This window comes from Ctenopharyngodon idella, chromosome 2 (genome assembly GCF_019924925.1).
Source record: "Ctenopharyngodon idella isolate HZGC_01 chromosome 2, HZGC01, whole genome shotgun sequence".
Taxonomy (NCBI): domain Eukaryota; kingdom Metazoa; phylum Chordata; class Actinopteri; order Cypriniformes; family Xenocyprididae; genus Ctenopharyngodon; species Ctenopharyngodon idella.
This window is the reverse complement of record NC_067221.1, coordinates 36,099,190-36,123,057: the sequence shown is the minus strand read 5'-3', so window position 1 is coordinate 36,123,057 and position 23,868 is coordinate 36,099,190. Positions and strand designations below refer to the sequence as shown.

Below are 23,868 nucleotides of genomic sequence, written 5' to 3'. Positions count from 1 at the left end.
GAAAGGTTATTTGTTCTATTTTGATTGCTATAGACATCAGTGTTAATATCTGAAATATAAACTTTAACCCAGTAGTTCTGTGATAATTTGAATTACTGTGACAGAAATAATGATACTGTGTGGTTGAAAAGACTGTTTGTGAAGCCGTTTCATACCTATACATGATAACTGCTCTCTCTGAGTCAACTGAAGTGCCAATACAGATTTTAATGTTCCGCTGTGATTTTCTCAAATGTTTAATAGACAGAGGACAATCGTTGTCATTTAGGAATAAGATTGCGTGGGTGTCTGAATCAGGATCACGATCTTTTAACAATTAATCGTGCAGCTCTACTCTGCTATGTGTGTCCCTTAGACACTAATCCTGAACATGGATCCTCTGAGCTCATGACATTCAGCTTAGCAACATAAAAGTGTGTGTGATAGACAGCAGGATATTACAGATGTCACTCAGACCAGCGGGCGTCTCTTTTGAGGCTGGCGTTTCCCTGGTTTAGTGTTTCAGAGCGAAATCGTGTTTCTGTCGCTTAACACGGACACACCACACATTTCAGCTGCAAGTCGTTTTCAGTGACTTCAAGGAGGACCACGGACAGCGAGGAACCGATCGACGTAAAAGCAAGTCCAGCTTGTTTACACAGACCACTATTTTAGCACATTTTAACACCTCGAAAAAGTCTCAAAGATCTATTTGGATTTTTTTTTTAAAAAACTGTCACGTGACTCTAGAATCGTCTGGCTACAGTGACAGAGAAAATGCCTTAAGAAAAACCCTTCAAGTCGAGCTCACCTAAGAGCTTCATTTACACATTAAAGAAGAAAAAACTGGGGCAAGCTATTTTCAGAGCTCAACCTTTCCACGACTCCAGCGAAAGCTGAGAGGTAAAACAGGTGTTGCTGTGATGCATGGGAGGGCAGGTATCTGGGTTGAAAGCCAGTGGGAGACCCAGGGCTCAGATACAGTAACAGCTAACGAGACACTGGATGAAATGTCGAGCAGCCAGCAACACAGTCTGAACCAATAACAGGCTACAGTCTTAGAAATAAAGGCTCCAATTAAAAGCAAGAATGAGTTTACAACCTGATGCAACACAAGAACACGTTTTAACAAAGAACTTTTCCAGATTAAAGGCTGGAATACACTACATGACTTTTGCTCAGATTTTTACCCTGATTTGCTGTCTAGATGAGTCAACAATAGTTGCTGAAAGTCTGAGCTAGTCTGCAGATTTTGGGCAGTTGGAGTTGGCAAATTGCACAAAAAAAATAAATAAATAATTAACATAGCGTATGATGGGCACAGGCTCAGATTTTTTTAGATTCAGTCTATGATTCCATCCAGTCGGAGGTTATCAAAACATGTTTGATATTTTGAGGCAATTTTAGAGCACATATCGCAGTGTATGACGCATCGCTACTGAAACCAAAGCTGTCTATCTACCAGTGTTGCAATAAAATACAATACAAAAGTAATTTAACAGAACACACATAACAGTGGCCTCAATATTTGACTCAACAGCATAGATAAAACAACTGACTGCGCCACCAAATGCGTTTGGTTCGTTTTTGTAATTAAATGAAAATTATCCCATAATTTACTCACCCTCAAGCCATCCTAGGTGTATATGACTTTCTTCTTTCTGATGAACACAATCGGTGTTATATTCAATAATATTCTGGCTCTTCCCATCTTTGTAATGGCATTGAATAGTGTCAGAGTTTTTGAAGCTCCAAAAAACGCATCCATCAATCATAAAAGTGACTCCAGTGGGTTAATAAATGCCTTCTGAAGTGAAGCAAATGGTTTTTGTAAGAAAAATATCCATATTTAAAGCTTTATAAACTATAATCACTGGCTTCTGGCAACAGCCGTATGCGCGTTCACAGAGAGTCGAGTTCTGGCAGAAGGGTGACCCGACGTTTGGCGTAGGCGTAGTGTAAGCTTAGGTTAAAACTGATGAACGCAGAAGCACAGAGAGGTCTAAAATGAGAAGTTTTAAAGAAAATTGTCTGAGGACTTCAATATAAGAGAAGAGGAGATACGTCCTACATCATACATCGGGTCAGAGGTCACCCTTCCGCCGGAACTCAACTCTCTCGTGAATGCGCGTACGGCCGTTGCCGGAAGCCAGTGATTATAGTTTATAAAGCTTTAAATATGGATATTTTTCTTACAAAAACCCATCGCTTTGTTTCAGAAGGCATTTATTAACCCACTGGATTCGTATGAATTACTTTTATGATGGATGGATGCGCTTTTTGGAGCTTCAAAAGATATTGTTGAGTCAGGATATTGTTTGATATAACTCCGATTGTGAAGGAAGGAAAGAAGTTTTTTCCTCACTTGAGCTAGGTAACCACCACCAAACCCCCAGAATGCCCAAGCAACCACATAGCAACATCCTAACAACCACTCACAACACCTTAGCAACCACCTGGCAACCACTTACAACACTCTAGCTTCATGGTAGTGATTTTTTCATGGGGAAACACCACTCACATTTTCTTCATAAAATATAAAAATCTAGCTTCAAATGTCAGGGATGAAGAAAAAAAATCCTGAAAAGAAAATTTCAAGGAAAGAGAGAGAGCAAAAGAGAAGAGAATGACTCCAGAAACTCTCCTCTGAGAGACTGGGCTGTATCTGTTATTTATGTGGAGATAGTGTGGACGTCTTGCTGCTTGGACACACCAGTGGGGCTGAACCCACCCGCTCCTACACCCCATTAATTTACCTCGCCAACGTCGTACATCGCCATGGGAACCTCATTACCACTCTCCTGCACTCTCTAGTCAGCGCCTTTGCTGAGCAGATTCAGTAGCTTTTCAGAAAACAGAGGATTAAATGGAGAGAGAGAGAGCAGAGAGACCAGCAGAAGCAAAATCAGCCTTCACCTCCAGTGTAGAGGGAGTTGGAGAATAACAACGAGTGAAGCTCAGATCAAAAGACAGCGGTTTTAATAACTTTCAGCCGAGAGGACGGACAAGGCAACAGCTTGGAAAAAAAGGAGGAATATAAGAGGAAGCAAGATACAGATAATGATCTGAGCTAACGCTGGCCCCATTAGACAGCGAGACGGTTTGTGTGTGTCCACCTGTCTGTGGACGTCAGGCAGCGACCGCTGTGCCGCTTGTTAGAACATGGAAGTTTGTGTCTCAGGGGAAGTACTTGAGCCGGAGGTGGAATCTCTCAGACATCTTTCGCTCTTGTTCTCCTTCCTTCGTTTCTTTCTCACTCCATCCCCTGCCGTGACACTTTCATATTCAGATAAGCCAGGAACAATGCCGCACATGCCTGATTGAAGCATCACGCACATATGCCTCATCACACCGCCTTGTTAGACCGACCAGGGAGGCAGACGAGACAAAGGGACAAACGTCCCACTGTGGGAAATTATCTCAGAGTTTGAATCTGTGCAGCAGGAATGGCTGCTGGGGGTTTTGCTTTTCGTTCAAGGCCACGGACGACTGTCGCCACTGCATCATTCTGGTTATTAGTGTGATGACAATTAAACAATTTGCTTATTTTAGACAACTGATTCTAGCCATGACTTCTCTTTTTCACTTCCCAACATGGACAGGGTTTTTTTTTTTTGAACTAGTGTACTAAAATGAAGATGAAAATGATGCACACTGCATCCAAAATCACGTATTGTCTAAGTAGGTACTACATTTGAATTTGAATTTACTTAGCGACCGTTAAAGACCCACTGAAGTGCCTTGAAACCCGCAGCGTTTTTCAATGTGTTGACGTAATTTCCACTGAAACAGGAAGTCAGGGTGGGACATATCGAGCAGATCCTCCCCTTTATTAAAATAGCCAGTAGCATGTTCTATGTTCCATTCAACATACAGAAAATAGTAATTGTCTGAACAAGTGGCCGATTTCAGCTTCAGCGTCTATTTGTAGTGTAGTATGAAGGAAATTCAGATGTACTACATCTGCCAAGTTGTTACTGTCATGTGACCAAACAGCATCAGCTGCGTTGCTTCTCTTCCATTCATAAATCCCCTCCCATGGCTTCATGGGATAGTAAAGTGTCTATTGAATACGCACTTCAGAATTTCGGCGAAAGCGGTAGGTCACTTTTTGCCTACTGTTTTTCGAATACTATGTATTTGACATACTACTCTTTTGGCGTACTGTTTTTCGCATACTATATAGTAGATTTTCGAATGCAGATGTAGAGTGCAATAGTACCCGCCCACTTTTTCAGCAGCCTTGGTTGGGAATTGGGAAGTGTTTTTTTTCCTGTATTGATTTAAATTTGTTAAAGAGTTATAAGCCATAAACCAAACCTATGAGGTGAATCACAACATTACAAACTTTAATTTGAACCAAATAATATTTGAAAATTGGGACAAAAACACATGCACACACTGGCTTTAATGAGGGAAGAACTACTATCCTACGAAGCATTGTGAATGACATAATCAAATTTAAAACAATGGAGAGGAATGAAGAAATATGAAACTATTGATTTAAAGTTGATTATATATATTGAAGCTATTTATTTTACATTTATGCAAAAATTTACTAAAATTGATAAAATTACTAAAATAAAAATAAAGCTAAAAAGTAGTATTAAAAAATAAGACAAAAGTAAATAAATTACTAAAACTTAAAATGTAACACTTTATAATAAGGTTTCATTAGTTACACTTTAAAAAATGCTGGGTTAAAACAACCCAAGTTGGGCTAAAAATGGACAAACCCAGCAACTGGGTTGTTTTAACCAAGCGGTTGGGTTAAATGTTTGCCCAACCTGTTGGGTAGTTTTATCTAACTCAACTATTGTTTAAAAATTACTGTATTGCTTACTTAAAATGAACACAAAATATGATGGAAATTAACGTTTATTAATAGGTTTAATGAATAATAATTAAACAATAAACATTATTCAATTGCTTATTAATAAATGTTCACCTTTTGATTATTATTGTTGCCTCTTGAAATTATGCATGTGATTTTTTAACATATTTTGGGTTCACTTTAAGCCAGCCATATACTAATAGTAAACAATAGTTGGGTTAAATAAAACTACTCAGCACATTGAGCAAACATTTAACCCAACCACTGGATTAAAACAACCCAATTGCTGGGTTTGTAAATTTTTTAACCCAGCATTTTTTAGAGTGTAACAGTAGTTAACTACTTTATTTAACATGAACTAAGAAATGAACAATACTTCTACAGCATAGTTAATATAGTGTGTGTGTATATATATATATATATATATATATACACACATATATATATATATATATATATATTTGTATATATATATATATATATATATATATATATATACACACTATATTAACTATGCTGTAGAAGTATTGTTCATTTCTTAGTTCATGAGCCCCTTAAGCGTGCGGTGGGTTTAGTGGGGGGGTAATTGAGAATGAATGGGGAAAAGTCATGTGAGAGGAGGCAATGCCTCAATTGCGCTATGATTGGATATGATCAGTTATGATTGGACATGATTGGTTCGTGCGATAAATCCCGCCTCTTGTTTTCGTGCGCGTTCTCGTCGAATCGGCCTGAATGAAGACAGTGATGAGGTTAGTGGGAAGACTAATTAAAAAGTAAGTAAACAACTGTCACTTACATATCACCGCTTTGTGTCATGTCAAAATCAAACTCGAAATGGCCTGAAAACATGATGACTGCAGGGGTTTTTAGTGAGCAATCAGCATGGTGAAATTAAAGGTACATCTTCGTGTCTGTGACCACTGACCAGTGTGTACGTACAAGCTTGATGACTGCTGAAAATAAATTGACTATTAAAAAGAAAATCTGAATATTAGTTAATAATAATATAAATAATATATATTGTTTAAATTGTTACTGCCTTTAGTTATTATTTTGGAATATTTGTAAAAATGAGTAAAAACACTAACTTGATGAAATTTATACTTGGTTTTAATAAATAGAACATTACATAGTGTAAAATAAAATAGAATTGTATTTGGTCTCTCATTTTATGCAATGTTACTTAAAATTGTGTAACAGGGACATAAATGAGGACTTTGCCTCCTCATTTTAAAACACCACCGCACACCACTGATATATATACACTAAAATAATGATTAATAGAATAGAATAGAGTTGAATAAAGTTGAGAAGAATAGAATCCAAATGAAAAAATAAATAAAAAAAAATTAAGCAACTGGCAAACTGTCTATTCACATTTATTTTTATCATGTTGTACCTGAAGATTTGATTAATTCCTCTGCTAATTCCATCTCATATTTCCCAAAGTCTGTTTAGCAGTGACTCCTTCCTGTTAATGAACATTTTAACTACCGAACGACTGTGATTGTCCAGATAATCCATGCAAACAGATTCTGTTTAACAACTGTGACCACTTTTAGATGCACACTAGCGTTTTGGCTCCTGTTTGGCTGAAGCAGGACACTAACCTGACTTTACGGTCACTCACCGACCACCCACTCGCCGCATAGAAACTACTGCTGTAAAAGTGAACAGATTTGTGTCTAGATACGAGTGAGAGTGCCAATGGGCATGAAATCCACAGCCCCCAGAGATGATACAAGATCAGCGTCATAAAAGCCCAGATGGCTGATAGCCTGTGGCAGACCTGCAGGACTATAGATGGCCATTCCAACTATGGCCAATTATAGCAATCGCAACGTCTCCCAGGAAAAATGAATGGCTTGAAGCGGGCAAAGCTGAAAAATGGTGTGTCCGTGTGTGGGTTTGTTTCTAAACAACTTAAACTGACTATTTGAAAAATGGAAGTAGTACCGCACACCAATGCATCAAAAGATGAATGCATAGGAAACGGCCCCAAAGTGTATCGCGTAAATTAGTAGAATGATCTTGATCTGTGTGGTGGATCTCCACAATTCCCAACTAGACTGTATGATCTTCCGGCTAGCTTTGATGTTGTAGGCTTTTGATTTATTATCAGGCTTGTGGTAAGTTGAATCATTAATGTCATCGAGACGCTGGTTTCTGCAAAATTAAATAGCTATAATAGGGGAACGTCCTCTTAAAGGTAAACCATGTTTTTTTTTTTTTTTTTTTTTTTTTTTCAGATGTTCTGCTAAATCAATGTAATTCATGAGAGGAAAAAAAATTATGATTGAAGGCCAGTATCACTGATACTGCTACTACTGCACTCACAGCTACTGATGTCTCTATGAAAATGATTTTTCCACCAATTTTAAACATTAATTATAGCCATGCAACATTACAGTGTAATTGAAAGCTATTAGTTTTTTTAGTTTTTTTTTAACAGGCTTCAAAATATATAACAACCTTTAATTTAAGTAAAATTAAACTAAACAGCAACTGGTTTATAAGGCTGCTGTGACTTTAAAACCTGCTGCTGCTACGGTAATTTAAGACTTTATGTAACTCATTTAAGAGTGCTCTTACGAGAATACTCGACAAAACGGACATTTTGTCATAATTGTGTGTGTTATTGTTCGTTTTCTTTTGTCTTGTCACGCTTGAATGGTTCAAAAGCATTTGCATGAATAAGAGCGTGATCAAATAATGTAACGCAATAATTGCGTTAATTGCGTTAAATATTTTTAACGCGTTAAACTGGGAAAAATTAATTGCATGCATTAACATGTTAACGTTGCAGCACTAATATATATATATATATATATATATATATATATATATATACTGTATATTATATTTATAAATATATATTAATTATTTTTAAAAAAGCAAATATCTTTTGTTTTATGTTAAAAAAAAACCCTGATATTTATAGGTAAATTGAACTAGCTTATCTTGTTCTCTTTCCTTGAAACTATCCATCCATCTTACATACATTCCCGTCAGTCACTTTGTAATCAAAAAAGCTCATGCAGGCAATAGAATCAAGGTGTTGGACGACCACATGGGCAAAAGCCGCTAATTAATCTGCTATAATGATGAGGCAGCAGCCGCTCTGGCTGGAAGCCATGCTCACCCCTACAGCACACCGCTGCAGTCCAGACACCACCAATCTGGCAACCTGCTGTAATTAGGGCCAAGTTGCCTATTTCCCATCACCCTGCATGCTTAGAAATCAATACTTAATTACCTCCAAGCCCTCCCTTTTCAGAAACACACACACACACACACACACACACACACTGGCCGGAATAGAAAACTCAACGTATACGGGAAGCTACTAACACATAAACACATACAGAAGAATAAAACTGCCCCTCAACCATCCATTTAAACGTTCAGGATCTTTTCGCCTCATTTTTTTTCTTTCACCTCTTTCATCCTTTCCTGCGCAGCCGTTTTTTTTTTTTGTTTTTTTTTCTGCCTAAGCTGGAGATTACATTTATGGCAAGAGCACAGTGAAATATGGGTTTGTGATGATTCTGCATGGGCAAAGAGGTCATAACTCAGTCTTAATGAGAGAGCGAGAGAGAGCATGAGAGAGAGAGAGAGCAAGAGGAGGCCCAATCAACTGCACTGCCTCTGCATTGCCTCTTCACACAGCAGAGATATTACCCTGACTGCCACGGTAAAAATAACACCTGACAAACTGCTTTTTGATGAAATATTAATGATCTAATAACATTAGTCAGCCCTCCTGCTGACCCAAACCTTGATTTTCTGAGGTGAGCTGATTGCGTGTGGCGAGCAGTTTAAAATCAGTGATGTTGAGGCGGAAGCGTCGTGTTCAGTCACACGGTACTGGTGATGCGTGACGCAGCCGAGGGGGCGGAAGCTCCGAGCAGAAAAAAACTGCGTCAGGTACGGGGTGTTGAATTCCTAATGATGCAAACCTTAAGTAGATCACTTCTGTTACATTTTTTTAGTTATTTTCTCTCTTTAAAGTGGAAGCACTATGGTTATTGCTAACATATCGGGCTAAGGATTTGAATGAATCCTAAGAATGAATCCTCAATGATAATGAGACCTCAAATCGTTCAGCTTTTTGAAGAGAATTGCACTCTCTAAGCAATCAGACCTACAATTTTCACCTAGTGGACAATAAAATGGCTGGAAAATCCCATAGACTTGAACTGAAGGAGGGAATCAAGCTATATCTAGAAACCTTGAGCTACTACACATTTACATTTTGTCCAAAGCAACTTACAAATGAGGAATACAACAAGCTATTAAATCACCCAGCAACCACATACCAACACCCGAATATTAAAATTCTGTCTGATACCAATAAAATATTTATTTAAAATAAAAGAGAGAAAAAGTTTTAAATGCTACAAGTGAATTTAGGCATTACAACATAAAAATGTACAGTATGTAATTAGATTACATTTAACAGTGTTATTAATTATTTCATGTTTTTAAAGATTAACTTTAAGTAAGCATTGGATGATGGTAATCTTAAATGTAAGAATAATGAGCATGCACAATTAAATTTCCAATATTGACCGATACTAACAAATTAAATAGTCAAATATCTGCTGATAATTATGATATAGTACTGGTATATTGTACATCCCTACAGAGTGCAACAGTTGGGATCCGGAAGTAAAAACTTGATTTTGAACGGTAACTTAAACCTTTAAAGACAGACCTACTGTGAGCTAAGAGGTTGTTAATCGATGGTATTTGCTTCTGCTGAAGCCGTCAGCCTACATTTTTCAGCTTATTTTTAAAATAATTAAGTTTAACAGTGGAATTCCTGGTAAAAAAATACATTACTCATGATGCTGTACAGAAAACAACACCAATCAGAGTAAAAAAAAACCAACACACGCCAAAATATCTTGTTAGCTCCGCCCCCTCCCGTGAAGCACTGCGAATATCGTAATTGAGTTGCTCTCTTTACGCTCTCAAAATACTTAAAATACTTTTATGTTTCTCCATCTTTTTTAATTTGATTTTGCTGTTTGCAATGCTTCATGGGATTGTAGTTCTTTCCCTCACTAAAGCCGTTACATACAGTCTTGTACCTTTGTTTTTTTGTTCGATTTTCAAATACTTCAAATACAAGTTTGTAAAGTTATGATTCACTTCATAGCTGACTAGCTTGGTTCATGGCTTATAACTCTTTAACTAAGACTTTTTTTAAAACTCCTATAGGAAAAATGAACTTCCAGAACCAGCGCCGCTGAAAAAGGGGGCGGGCGCTAATGCACTCTATTGGCAACCACATAACAAAAACCCTGGCAACCAAACACAGCACCTTAGCAACCAGACACCAAAGCCCTGACTCTAGTATCATGGTGGCATGTAAATGCCAATTGATTTTCTTCAGAAAAAAAGTCCTTATTTTTTTATTTTTCATTGAATAAAAGAGGACAGAAAATAAAGTTGCAAGCTGGACTTGAACTTGCACTGTCTGCATGAGCTCTAAATATATGTATAATGAACTGACTTGGTACTTGGATGACTTGGAAGACTGTCAGCAAACTCAGAATGCAGCACCAAGTTACTGGTAATATTCTGGAACAAAAGCTTGTTTTTGCTTCACTCTTTCAATAACAACCATAAAAAGAATATATTAACAGCTCAATGGCTGAAAAAGTTTCTGGGAGAGCGACTACGTGAGAACTCTAAAATCAACCCAGCAGTCCCTTCATCTCCCTCCGCCCCAGTGTTCCTGTGCCTCACAGACTAATCCAGGGGCTCGAGAGGTGAAATTAAACCATTATGGCAGAGCGCTGGAAGCAGCTTTCATTAAGAGAGTAATAAATGAGCTGCTTTGTTTCTCAGGCTCCTTAAACTCAAACCCGTCTTTCATACATCCAGATCTTTACAGCCCCTCCGTCTGCAACCCAAACACAGACATGGACTCAGGTTTCACCTCTGTTTGGAGAGGCGGAAGGGAAGGGGGGGGGCAAATGAAAAGACGACGGGAAAAAAAAAAAGACCAACAAACTGAACAACTGCATCCATTTAACCGAGTATACAGCGGGAGAGGGAGACTGAACAGAACCAATTATTGGCTGCGCTCTGGGCAGGAAGCAGAACTCTCTGTTGCTGCCTGTGCCGCCTCAAGTTTTAATTAAAATGCCTCTTTCCTTTCAAAAAAAATGACAGTGCAGGGAAAGAAAGAAGACAATGAGAAAAAACAGTCCCAGTCAAAACAGACCCCACGAAGACAACAGGATTTGTGAGGTGCTGGGGGAAGTTTGGGAGTTTAAAGTAATAGTTTTCTTGAAAATTCAAATTCTGTCATCATTTACTCACCTTATGGTGTCCCAAACCTCCATGCAGGGCACATTAACGATGGCTTCTCACATTCTACAACCATTCTTTGTCGTTATGCTAGTGTAAATATGCCACCAAGTTATGTACAGCACATTAACTCATTTTGCAGACACTTCTATTAAGATTGCAACAATGATTTATATGGAGGCAGTGTCATCCAAAGCAAACACCATCCAGCTGATTTGTGATAGTCTTGAAGCATCAGTTAGAATAGGCTGAAAATCATAAACAAATCAGTAACGTTTTGCACCATATGGCATCATCTCCCAGAAAAACTGTTTATGAAGTTTAGAGCCTCCACTGCAAAATCTCCAGCTAGTATTGTCATACATATACACACACTACCATTCAAAGGTTTGGAGTCAGTAAGGGTTTGTTTTTGTTTTTTTTAAAGAAATTCATTCTTTTATTTAGCAAGGACGCTTTAAATAAATCAAAAATTACACTAAAGACATTTAGATGTTACAAAAAAATCAAATGAATGCAGTTCTTTTGAACTTTCTATTCATCAATGAATAGAACTGTTTTCTATGGAAGCTTGTTTCCGCCACTAAATAAAAAATTAAAAAGGTAATTGAGACTTTTTATTTCACAATTCTGACTTTTCTTCTCGCAATTGCGAGTTACAAAGTCAGAATTGCGTGATATAAAGTCAGAATTGTGAGATATAAACTCGCAATTCTGAGAAAAAAAAAAAATCAAATTTCTTTTTTCCCCCTCACAATTGGACATTATAACACGCAATTGTGAGTTTATATCACTCAATTCTGACTTCATAACTCGCAATTCTGACTTTATATCTCGCAGTTCTGAGAAAAAATAATTGTGAGATATAAACTCACAAGTGCGAGAAAAAAGTCAGAATTGTGAGACAAAAAGTCGCAATTACCTTTTTTATTTTTTATTTCATGACGGAAACAAGCTTCCACACTCAAAAAAATGCTGGGTTAAAAATAATCCAAGTTGGGTTAAATACGGACAAACCCAGCAATTGGGTTGTTTTAACCCAGCGGTTGGGTTAAATGTTTGACCCAACCTGCTGGGTAGTTTTATTTAACTCAACTATTGTTTAAAAATTACAATATCGCTTGCTTAAAATGAACCCAAAAAAGGGAACATTTATTAATAAGTTTAATAACTAATAATTAAATAATAAACATTTATTAAATTGCTTATTAATAAATGTTCACATTTTTTTATTATTACTGTTGCCTCTAGTAATTATGTGTCTGATTTTTAATTTTGGGTTCATTTTAAGCCAGCCATATAGTAATTTTTAAACAATAGTTGAGTTAAATAAAAAACCAAGCAGGTTGGGTAAAATATTTAACCCAATCGCTGGGTCTGTCCATATTTAACCCAACTTAGGTTGTTTTTAACCCAGCATTTTTTAGAGTGCATAGCTTTTAACAAAGAGATGGTTCTTCAGCAGCAGAATGATTTCTGGAGGATCATGTGACACTGAAGACTGGAGTAATGATGCTGAAATTCAGCTTTGACATCATAAGACTTCAGAATGATAATACTGACAATACATTTATGATGTTTTTTGTTTTGTTTTGTTTTTTGTCATTTTTTGATCTTGACAGCATCCACGCCCCTTCACGTTCACTGTACGGAAAAGAACTGAACATTCCTCAAAAAGTCTCCTTTGTGTTTCACAGAAGAAAGAAACCCACACAAGAGTGGGGGAAGAGCTTTAATTTTTTTGGGTGAACTATCCCTTTAAATAGGCCTGAAGCTTGGCCTTAACAACCTTTGGAAACATACCACAATAATCAATTCACCCTGCCACAATCTCCTCTCCGGACACACTGGGGAGGATCCCATATCTGCTGACGGGGCCACTTACCCAATGCGCCATTTGACCAGTCTCACACAGAGAAAGAGAAAGAGAAAAGAAAAAAATGGTGTTCTAGCTCTTTCTGCTGATTGCACTTACATATATTCGCTCTGCCCCCAACCAGGTGACTTTTAAATCATCCGATAAAATGTTTTTTGGAGGGTGGGGGTGGTATTGTGTGACGCAGAGCCATAAATCCAAATAGACAGCGCAGCACTTTCAGAGGGGACGGATTTTTATGGCTTTTTTAAACTCTAAACTCATGGTTCAGTGCGACAAAGAGTTGCACTGCTTTCCAGTTGTTTAGCCTAACTTCTTCATGAATAACCTGGTAATTGACACAAGATGATTATCTCCTAAGAACACAAACAAGTCAATTATTCCATTAGAAAACATTATCAAACCAATTATCATAACCAACTTAATTCCTCTTAGACATTTTTGCAGTTACCTTTAATCAGCTGGTCTGAATGTGATTTTTGGGAACATTTGCCATTCATCTCAGTTCTAAATTTGTACAAACACATGCCCGTTTGGTTTAACGAGGCCATTTCAGACCTCATTTGCCAATCTAGTGATGCCGAAAAAGCCACAGAGCGTGAAGTGAGACGGGAAAATCAGAACCCATAAAAGACATGAAACCAACAGGGCTTTAAGGTCTGCCGGTCCTACCGTGATGCCACACGCCAACACACAAACACACACCCCATCGACCATCTGGCTGCCGTGTCTGGAGAGTACAGAGATCTCGGCGGACTGAAGATGGTCTCGCTGAGCTGCATCACCCAGATGCCCTGAAGCAATTTATCAGGGTCCAAAACTGCAGCAGGGAGAGTGTGTGAGCACGGATACATAGATCGAAACACCTGGATACTTCAATCTGATTTATGACAACCCAAACTACCCTGTTAGCTGGTCACAAGTATATGCTGTGTTCTGGATGCTGATGTCACCACCAGACTTCTTAACCAACAAAACTTCTTAACCAGCTTCAAAGTAATGCTGATACAAAAGCAAAACCCCCAATTCATCACATCTTTGAGTTTTATTTCTGAAGCATCATACATTACAGTACTACATTCTCTTGAATAAATTATTCAATGACAAACGCATCTTTTAACAGTCATTTGTTGCCACCTAGTGGCGAAACAATGTAAACAATAGTCGTTATTTGAAGCGCCGTTTTCAAAAGGTGATAACTATTTTGAACCACTTCGTAGACATCAGTGTTTCTATTTGAACTATAAACTTACTTCTATGATAATTCGAACTATTGTATCACAGAGATAACGATACTATGAAGTTGAATAACTGCTCTCTATTGATCAGCGGCAGCGCCAACACAGATTTGAATGTTGCGATATGATAGTCAAATTACATGTTATTTTGTATAGTTGTCTCTTGTCTGTTCAGAATTGTGATCTCTATTTGAAAAAAAGAAACAATTGTGATTCTCAATTTATCCAGAATCGTGCAGCTCTATGCCACACTATGCTGGAGAGTCAACCAGATAGCTACTGTCCCTTGATTATTTAAGATATTATCAATATATGTGTTGTGCAGTATTAAGTTACATAATATCAATATCTCATTTTTATTAGTTATCGTCAATACCAGTATTTTGCTAAACCCTATACCAAACCAGCATATATCAGTACCAAACCATCACTAACTTGCAAAAACCAACCTGGAACAATATTAATTACCTGCTTAACATCAAGCCAACACCAACCAGCCTGGACCAGCACTAACCAGCATAATCCAACCAGGACCAACATGAATTCTCAGCTAAACCAGCAATAAACAGGATAATCCAGCCTGAACCTACATGAATTCTCAGCTAAACTAGCAATAAACAGGATAAACCAGCCTGAACCTACATGAATTCTCAGCTAAACCAGCAATAAACAGCATAAACCAGCCTGAACCAACATGAATTCTCAGCTAAACCAGCAATAAACAGCATAAACCAGCCTGAACCAACATGAATTCTAGCTAAACTAGCAATAAACAGGATAATCCAGCCTGAACCTACATGAATTCTCAGCTAAACCAGCAATAAACAGGATAATCCAGCCTGAACCTACATGAATTCTCAGCTAAACTAGCAATAAACAGCACAAACCAGCCTGAACCTACATGAATTCTCAGCTAAACTAGCAATAAACAGGATAATCCAGCCTGAACCTACATGAATTCTCAGCTAAACTAGCAATAAACAGCACAAACCAGCCTGAACCTACATGAATTCTCAGCTAAACCAGCAATAAACAGGATAATCCAGCCTGAACCTACATGAATTCTCAGCTAAACTAGCAATAAACAGGATAATCCAGCCTGAACCTACATGAATTCTCAGCTAAACTAGCAATAAACAGGATAAACCAGCCTGAACCTACATGAATTCTCTGCTAAACCAGCAATAAACAGGATAATCCAGCCTGAACCAGCATGAATTCCCAGCTAAAAACGTTTACTGCAAAACTTACTGGTGGTTCTGTGCTGGTTAATTAAGTCTATCCAACACCAGCACTAACAAGTGTAATCCAACCTGGACCATCATGAATTCTCATTTTAACTAGCAATAAACAGCATAAACCAGCCTGAACTTACATGAATTCTCAGATAAAACATTACACAAAACTTAATTAACCTGCACAGAACCATCACTATCCAACATGTAACTACCTAGATCAACATCAAACCAGCACTAACAAGTGTAATCCAACCTGGAACGACAGGAATTGTGAGTTAAAACTGCCTAGAACGCTGACCAGCATAATCCTACCTAGAACAACACGAATTCTCGAGATAAACCAGCCTAGATCAGCACTAACCAGTATAGGCTCTCAGCACCAAACCAGCACTAAACAGCAACCTAAACCAACATAAATCTAAGCTGACCGTTTCAGCAGGGTATGCAAACTAAGCAGTGTGCTTCAATCCACCCAAATCTATATTTTTGGACATTTCACTGCTGGAGCTGTCAGCATCTGAAGAGTTGCTCAATTTAAAAGTCAAATGACAGTCAACACACACACACGTAATGAAAAGTAAACATCTGTATTTCATTTAAAAATCATCAAGTCAGTACATCCATAAAGCCATGGCGGCCCATTGACCCTTACATTAATATTTAATAGATATTTAAGTCTGTGCCTTCAGTCTTTTTGAAAAGAATTTCAACAAGAGGAAAAAAAAACTCTTATCTCTTTCCATCACCTTTCTGAGTAAGCATTCATTTAGAGAGAGATGAGCGATCTCATTTGCAGGTGCATTAGTGTTTTTCGCTCGCTGTTCTCTGAGCCTCAGACGCTGCTGACAGCGATATGGAAGATAGAGGAAACATGAAAACGTCCTTTAACCCCTCGGTGCACAAAGATGACTCAGTCTTTTAATGATGAAGAGGTTTATAATCAGCCGTACAAGAACAACTTCTCTCCCCTTGAGCGTCTGTGCGTGTGTGCGCACAGCGCGGTATTGTTGCTTTTGCTTTAAGCGCACAGCTATCTGAAATACTTTATTCTTATTGGTCAATGGCAGCATTCTGAGGTCAAATGTATTTGCATAATGACTACTAAACTGAATTGTCTCTGTAATTATGAACCAAATCAATATTAATCAATATTTCATACAAATTAACATGCTACTTTAGAAAGCTACAGAGTAATAAGTGGAATATTATTACAGTCGGCTGGTCACCACTGTAAAATACGAGATAGACATATAGAAAGAGCATGGCCATCCTAAATCTCAGCCAGCATGGTACAGCAAGAGAAGGATAAGATGAATTTGCATGCCATGTACAAGTAGAAAAAAATAGAAAGGGAAATAGGAAAAGTGTGGTCAGCATCTGTAGCTCATTATTCACATCAGCTGCAGTAATTTCCAACACACAGACCTGTCCACCCTTAAATAAATTATGGGCACATTATGTGCATTTAGTCGACTACATGATAGAGACTGATTGGAGAGAAAACATGAATAAATCTTCACAGACAAAGAAACACAGATGAATTTCTGCACGGGTGGAGGGCTGTCGATAGATTTAAATATTTCAATGCAATTAATCAAACTATCAATCGAATTATTTTTGATTTTATATATATATATATATATATATATATATATATATAAACCTGTAATAATAATAATAATATAAATGTAATATATAATAATGTCACTTTACTTTGTATTTACATTACACATATGTACATATATAACTGTAATAATAATAATGTTAATGTTTAATGTTAATGTTATTTAATATATGATAATTATATAATGTCATTTTTTATTTCATTATACTTTGTATTTACATTTTACATACACACACACACACACACACATATATATATATATATATATATATATATATATATATATATATATATATACACATTATATATATATATAGCAACTAAATAATCATTTACTGACTTGGATTTGAGGTCAACTGAGTACAACGATGGCAGTACTATCTCCCTGCAACTCCACTGGATTCCTTTGTCTCTGACAGAACAACGGTGTCGAGCGGGACATCGGCTCAGTCCGAGGTGAAGTCATTTGATAAAAGAACTCTGACTGCAGCAGTAACGGAGGACAGAACGAGTGACTTCAGATAAGGCTTGTTTATTTGGCCCAGTGATGTGGGAACAAGGACTTCATAGATGCACTTACTGGCATGACCACACTTTCAGACCTCTTTAAATGGTGAAGGCTTGACCGAGGGTTTGGATGTCTGTGTGTGTGTGTGTGTGTGTGTGTGTGTGTGTGTGTGTGTGTGTTAGGAGGATAAAGTACTTTCTATAACCTATTTGATGCTTCCACCAAGAGAAAAAAATGTCAAAATGACAGCCCAATCGAAACAGCACTTAAAATCCTGACTGAGCCCTTAAATCCTCCCAGACGAACATGAACAGCAAACAGATACAAGAAAGCGCTCTTGAGTAAAGATCATCATGGCATTCTTTAAAATAAAGCTGATAACCTGCATCAGTTTCTAATCAACTCAACAGAAAATGTAGTCCACACATCATCTATAAAGTCATCATGAATCACAACCCAATTTACTATTGAAATGTGAACGTAACGTAAACCAGATTCTATTAGGAGCTGATTGGATTGCAAAAAAGTGAGCATTTTGTATCAAAACAGCCAGATGTTTGGAGGTGAGGGGTAAAAACGAGTACTTGGTGATGTCAAATGAAAAGGACAGTTGTTTCGGTTTTCACATTCTGATTAAAGATTAAAAAGCAAATAATGTGCGCAGATGATTTATGAACGATAATAAGACCTAAAACAAGAAAATCACAGGGGTCCATTTTGATTTCATATTGACTAAATAAAGACCAGACCAAAAGTTACAAAGACTGTTTATTAATGTACTTGGCTAACAGGATAATAATAAAATAATAATCTTATATATATATATATATATATATATATATGGGTATCACCTTCTAACATCAACTGATTTACGCATTAGTAGATTAATTTCAAAATTGCAACGGCATGTCCACATTCATAATTCATCAGATTTATGGCGTTATTAGGCACTGCTGGTGAACTGCGCTCACTGACGCATGGAAACGTGTCAAAACGGAGTCACTCCACTTTCCACTAACCCCAGATGGTCCCCCAGACCCTCATCTTCCTCGCTCTCTCTCTCTCTCTCTCTCTCTCTCACACACACACACACACACTTTTGCTTTTTGTCTCCCTCCCCCATCTCTTTCATCCGCTCTCTCGCCTTCTGAGGCGCACATGGTTTTGACACATTGTTTGTGGTCAACGGGCTGGTTTGGCAATTAGTAGCCATAATCTGATCTGACTGATATAGGCTCAAGGAGAGGCTAATACACACAAATCTACCACAGCAAACACACTTTAAACCACAAAGGCCAATTGCCTTTCAATTAGCCATTATAAGAAGGGATCACTAACCCCGTTCCCTCCATCTGCCGCCTTCAGACAAACTTCAACCTGAATGTGGGGGGGGGAACTCTCCTAAATGAATTTCAACAACACTTTTGTCTGAAAACTAAATCAGACACATTAGAGCTTGCGCAGACATCATTTAGTGCCTACTGTCTGTGTTAAATCAGAGAGCGTTTTGGTTTGTGATGCAAAAAAAGCATGCACACTTAGGAAAAGCAAGCAGCAAAGGGTTGAAAATAAAACTGTGTGTGAACTGTGAAATATACACAGACTTACACAATACCTGTACAAGTGTTTTCAGACTGAAGGACAGGCAAACAGGTTGTGTGATGGATGGAATTGGAGAGGCAGTGGAGATGGAAACAAATAGAGAATCCCTTCATGTTGGCTGTGTGTTCATTACTGATCTGGAGACCAATCTCACGGCGCACACACACACACACACACACACACACGCAGCATGCCGAACTGAACGTCTGATTTCTGGCGTGGCTGCAACAACCAGTCAACCACCATCTGTCAAATGCCAGACAAGGAGGGAGATTTTTTTTTTCCTCTCTCCATTTCATTTTTGCTGTGTTTCTGCTTGATTTTCAGAATAAATCATTGACGTGACCTGAATACAACACATTACTGGTCTTCATCTGTGGTTTGTATTCACACAATTTAAATGTTCCTGAACAGGACACAGATTATTACTCATCCAATACAGGTTTGCCAATTAAATAGATAATTTTCTTTTCTAGGTGAACTATGTCATTATTTATTCACCCTCATGTCATTCCAAACCTGTTTGGCTTTCTTTCTTCAGTGGAACACAAAAGGAGACATTAGGCAGAATGACAGTCACCATCCGCTTTCATTTTATGGAAGGAAGATGCAGTGAAAGTGCATGGTGACTGAGGCTGTCAGTCTCTAACATTCTTCTTAACATCTAATTTTGTGTTCCACAGAAGAAAGCGAGTCATACAGATTTTTGACGATGTAAATAGAGTAAATGACAATATTCTGGGTGAACCATCCTGTTTCTTGCTTTTTAAATGTGTATAAGAGTGAATTACATTATAAAAAGTTCATTTTTACTGCCCAAAATCACACCAAACCAAATGATACCACCAGTCAGTTTCCGAAAATATTCTTTTTCCCCTTTAAGAAAACACTTAAATAGCTAAGATAAAGAAAAAAAAAAAAAAGAAGAAAAAAAAACATTACAATGACTTGCCTTTCAGATCATACTGCACAGAGCATCTTCAGTAAACGTCTTAAGGTTACCAAGTATCCTTTATCCACACATAAATGCTGTTATTATGTAGCTGGTAGACCATTTTGAACCAGCAACAAACCAGCTTAAGGTGAGCAAGCTCGTTTCTCTGGTCCTAACTGGACATTAGCAAGTCCAAGATGGTCATTAACTGGTTTTTAGCTGGTCCAGTCTAGAAGAACATTTTGGACCAGCAACATACTAGCGTCACACCAGGTTAAGCAGGTTTAGGAATAATGTTAGCTAATGTTAACATACAATAAACCTGCAATCAAACAGCTACTATGTTCTTTACCACAGTTACCATGTTAAAATCCAGCAGGGTTTAAGTAATCCAACCAGTTTAAGTCCTCTCATTCATTCCGCAACATTCAGCACCACGACCATCCCGCGTCTGTGGAACCGCCACAGAAACTCCTTCCCAACTCCTTGGATGCCATAAAGATCTTTTTCCATACTCAACTTAGTCCTCACGAATAAATTCCAGCGCTATTTCCCGCTACGAGACATTTACCTGTCAAACCTGAAGCGCGCAGCGAGCGTAACACACTCAACGGAGCGCGTCAAAAAAGACAAACATCCTCATATTTACCTTCCATCGCGAAAACAGCCGTTACAGCACACAAAGTCGTTATTAATCCCACAGTCATGGTAAAAGGCATTGGCCGCTGCCGCGGTGTCCCCTTGATTTTGGAAAACCGGACGGCGTGGCGTGCGCGTAAAATCCGTCACTTGTCACGAAGGGAGATATTCCAGCGAGCGGCGTGGAGTCACATCGCAGGCAGTAGTAAAAGAGTGAGTGGATGCTGCCACGGGCTCGGAGCGCAGAGATGAGAGCTTGGGAGAGACGGACCCCCCCCTAAACCCCCTTTAAAACGTATGGACCAATCAGAGACTGCAAACCGAAAACCACCAACCAATCACAGACATTCTCTCCTTACAGCATGCATTGTTATTCAAAACAAAAACTTTTCAGTGTTTCTCTATAAGGTGAAATTCGTCTTCGGTTGGAAGGGAAATAGCGAACTCAGGTGGCCAAAAACGGAACTTCACAGTTCAGATTCAAAGCCCACGGCGAAAAAAATCACTTTTCTCAAGAGCTTTTTTTAATTTAGGTGTCCTTAGGTGCAACCTAAATCTCAAAAGATTATTAAATTAGATGCTTTTCTAAATCAGTCTACACAATGTTGTGTTTTGACTTAAAAATCTTTGCATGAAACTGAGAAGGGTGACAACATGAAACAGTTTTTATTTGAAGCAATATGTAAAAGCAATACTATAAAAACCATTTTATACATTATATATAATAAAATTACAAAAAAAAAAAAATGTATGGCTACATTTAGAGCAAGAATAAAGCATGTGTCCCTGGAACATAATTCAGGTCTAAACAGGTGAAAAGCATTTGTCTAAAGACAGATTTGGCCCTGGTTTGCGCCTCTTCTCTTATGATGACTGATCGTTTTAGAATAAGCATTTGACATGAAACTTTATAAAAATGACACGGTCTGGGTTGCTCTTGCAACAGGTCTTGTCAGGAGAAATAAATCAAATAGTTCCTTGTCTCTCTAATCATCAGGGCACGCTGTTGTAGTAAATGATTTGAAAGCAATAGAAGTAGTAGGCCTGACATAAAACACAACGTCTTTCATCATTCTGCAAGACTCAAGCCTAAAGGTAGACAGCAATTACGAATGAAGTAATCTGCAAAGTGAAAGTGGTGTTCAAGTAGCCGGATGATTGGAAAAGAGATAGAGAGCGAGTCAGAGAGACCATACAGTTGATAAACTTAAGGGGAGGTACTACAGGTGAACACATTCTCGCCTCTCGCCTCTCGCCTTTCCTTTAAGCCCTAATGGGATTTAAAAAAAAACAAAAACAAAAAAACTTTGAAGCAAATAAAAACAAGATTGTAACTTCACCTATTTAAGCTTAAAATATATTAAATATGAATAGTAGTATTGCATTTGCATATTATGTAACAAAATTTGCATATTATCAAAATGATCTAGACCCAACAGAAAGAGTCACAATTCTTTTCTTTTTTTTCATCTTCTGTTTTAATATGAAGGCCAGATCATTTCAGTCAAAATGTTATTTAATAAAATAATGTATATAAATGAAGACACTTTTTGATCAAGAAAAAAAAATTGACCGTAAAATGACAAGGAAAAAAGTTTGAAATATCGGTCTGAAAAATAAATAAAAGGTCTCTGTCACTTTATATAAGATATAATATAAGATTTTATATTTACCTAAATGTAATTTTTTAGGAAAATGGCTAGAAAGATTCTAACAGAAGACAGACAGACAGACAGACAGACAGACAATAGATAGATAGATAGATAGATAGATAGATAGATAGATAGATAGAGAAAATTTAGACAGACAGACAGATAGACAGATAGATATATAGATAGACAGACAGACAGATAGATAGATAGATAGATAGATAGATAGATAGATAGATAGATAGATAGATAGATAGATAGATAGATAGATAGATAGAGAAAATTTAGACCGACAGACAGACAGACGATAGATAGATAGATAGATAGATAGATAGATAGATAGATAGATAGATAGATAAAATTTAGACCAACAGAGACAGACAGACAGATAGACAGATAGATAGATAGATAGATAGATAGATAGATAGATACAATTTAGACCAACAGAGACAGATAGATAGATAGATAGATAGATAGATAGATAGATAGATAGATAGAGAAAATTTAGACCGACAGATACAGACAGATAGATAGATAGATAGATAGATAGATAGATAGATAGATAGATAGATAGATAGATAGATAGATACAGAAAATTTAGACTGACAGAGACAGACAGACAGACAGATAAAATCAAAGCAAAACTTCAACCAAGCTAATACACTCCTGACATGAATGTCGCCTAACCAGTGACCATCTACCCTTTACCCGGGTCGTATTCCTTCTGAAACCATGCGTATGCTTTCTATATGAACCATGTCCCCTTAATTAACATTGTGAAATGTTTTGGTGTTAATTGGAGCTCTATTCATTAGCACACAGAGCTTAATAAGCAGAGGATGTAAATGAGTTCGAGCTGGCTGTGCGCAGTGGGCCACTGCTGGGGAACTGCTGTTCTTGAGCACTGGCTTTACAAGTCTACTAGCGAGACAAGAACAAAACCGACCTGTCAGGTGAGCACCACACACACACACACACACACACACCTCAAGGTTTGTGTGATGTACGAAGCCAAACGGGTCTGCATGTGTCTTTCCCAGTGCCAGCAGAGTTGTTTTGAGAATTGCGTGTGCATGCTGAAGCCGTCATTATCTTCATAAGGGCAGGAGGAAGACATTTGCATTCAAATTGGACTCTAATTGCTCTGCAAAGTCAGGGACATTTTATAATCATATTTCTGCAAACAGCACACGTCACAGTGTCTACTCTCCCTCACGTCGTTCCATCAGATTCCATTTATTATTATTATTATTATTCATTTATTTATTTTTTATTTTTATTTTTTTTTGTAACACACTGGGAAAATGGCTGAAGAAAAAATAGATTCCCCTAACTATCTCTCTCTCTCTCTTTTTTTTTTACGAATTTAAATTGGATTTTTTTTTTTATTCCAGAATCAATATAAATTCATATTAAATTG

The 23,868-nt window shown here is 37.5% G+C and overlaps 1 protein-coding gene across 1 annotated transcript in view; it reads right to left on the bottom strand.

Annotated features, from left to right (window-relative positions):
- The window catches only part of LOC127496907 (ephrin type-B receptor 1), a 294,837-nt gene extending 273,805 nt beyond the window's left edge, over nt 1-21,032 (bottom strand). The window contains exon 1 of the mRNA XM_051864837.1: nt 20,810-21,032. Within this exon, the coding sequence (XP_051720797.1) occupies nt 20,810-20,879 (70 nt within the window). The 5' untranslated portion in view covers nt 20,880-21,032. The remainder of the gene's footprint in view (nt 1-20,809) is intronic.
- Between the last annotated feature and the right edge of the window lie 2,836 nt (nt 21,033-23,868).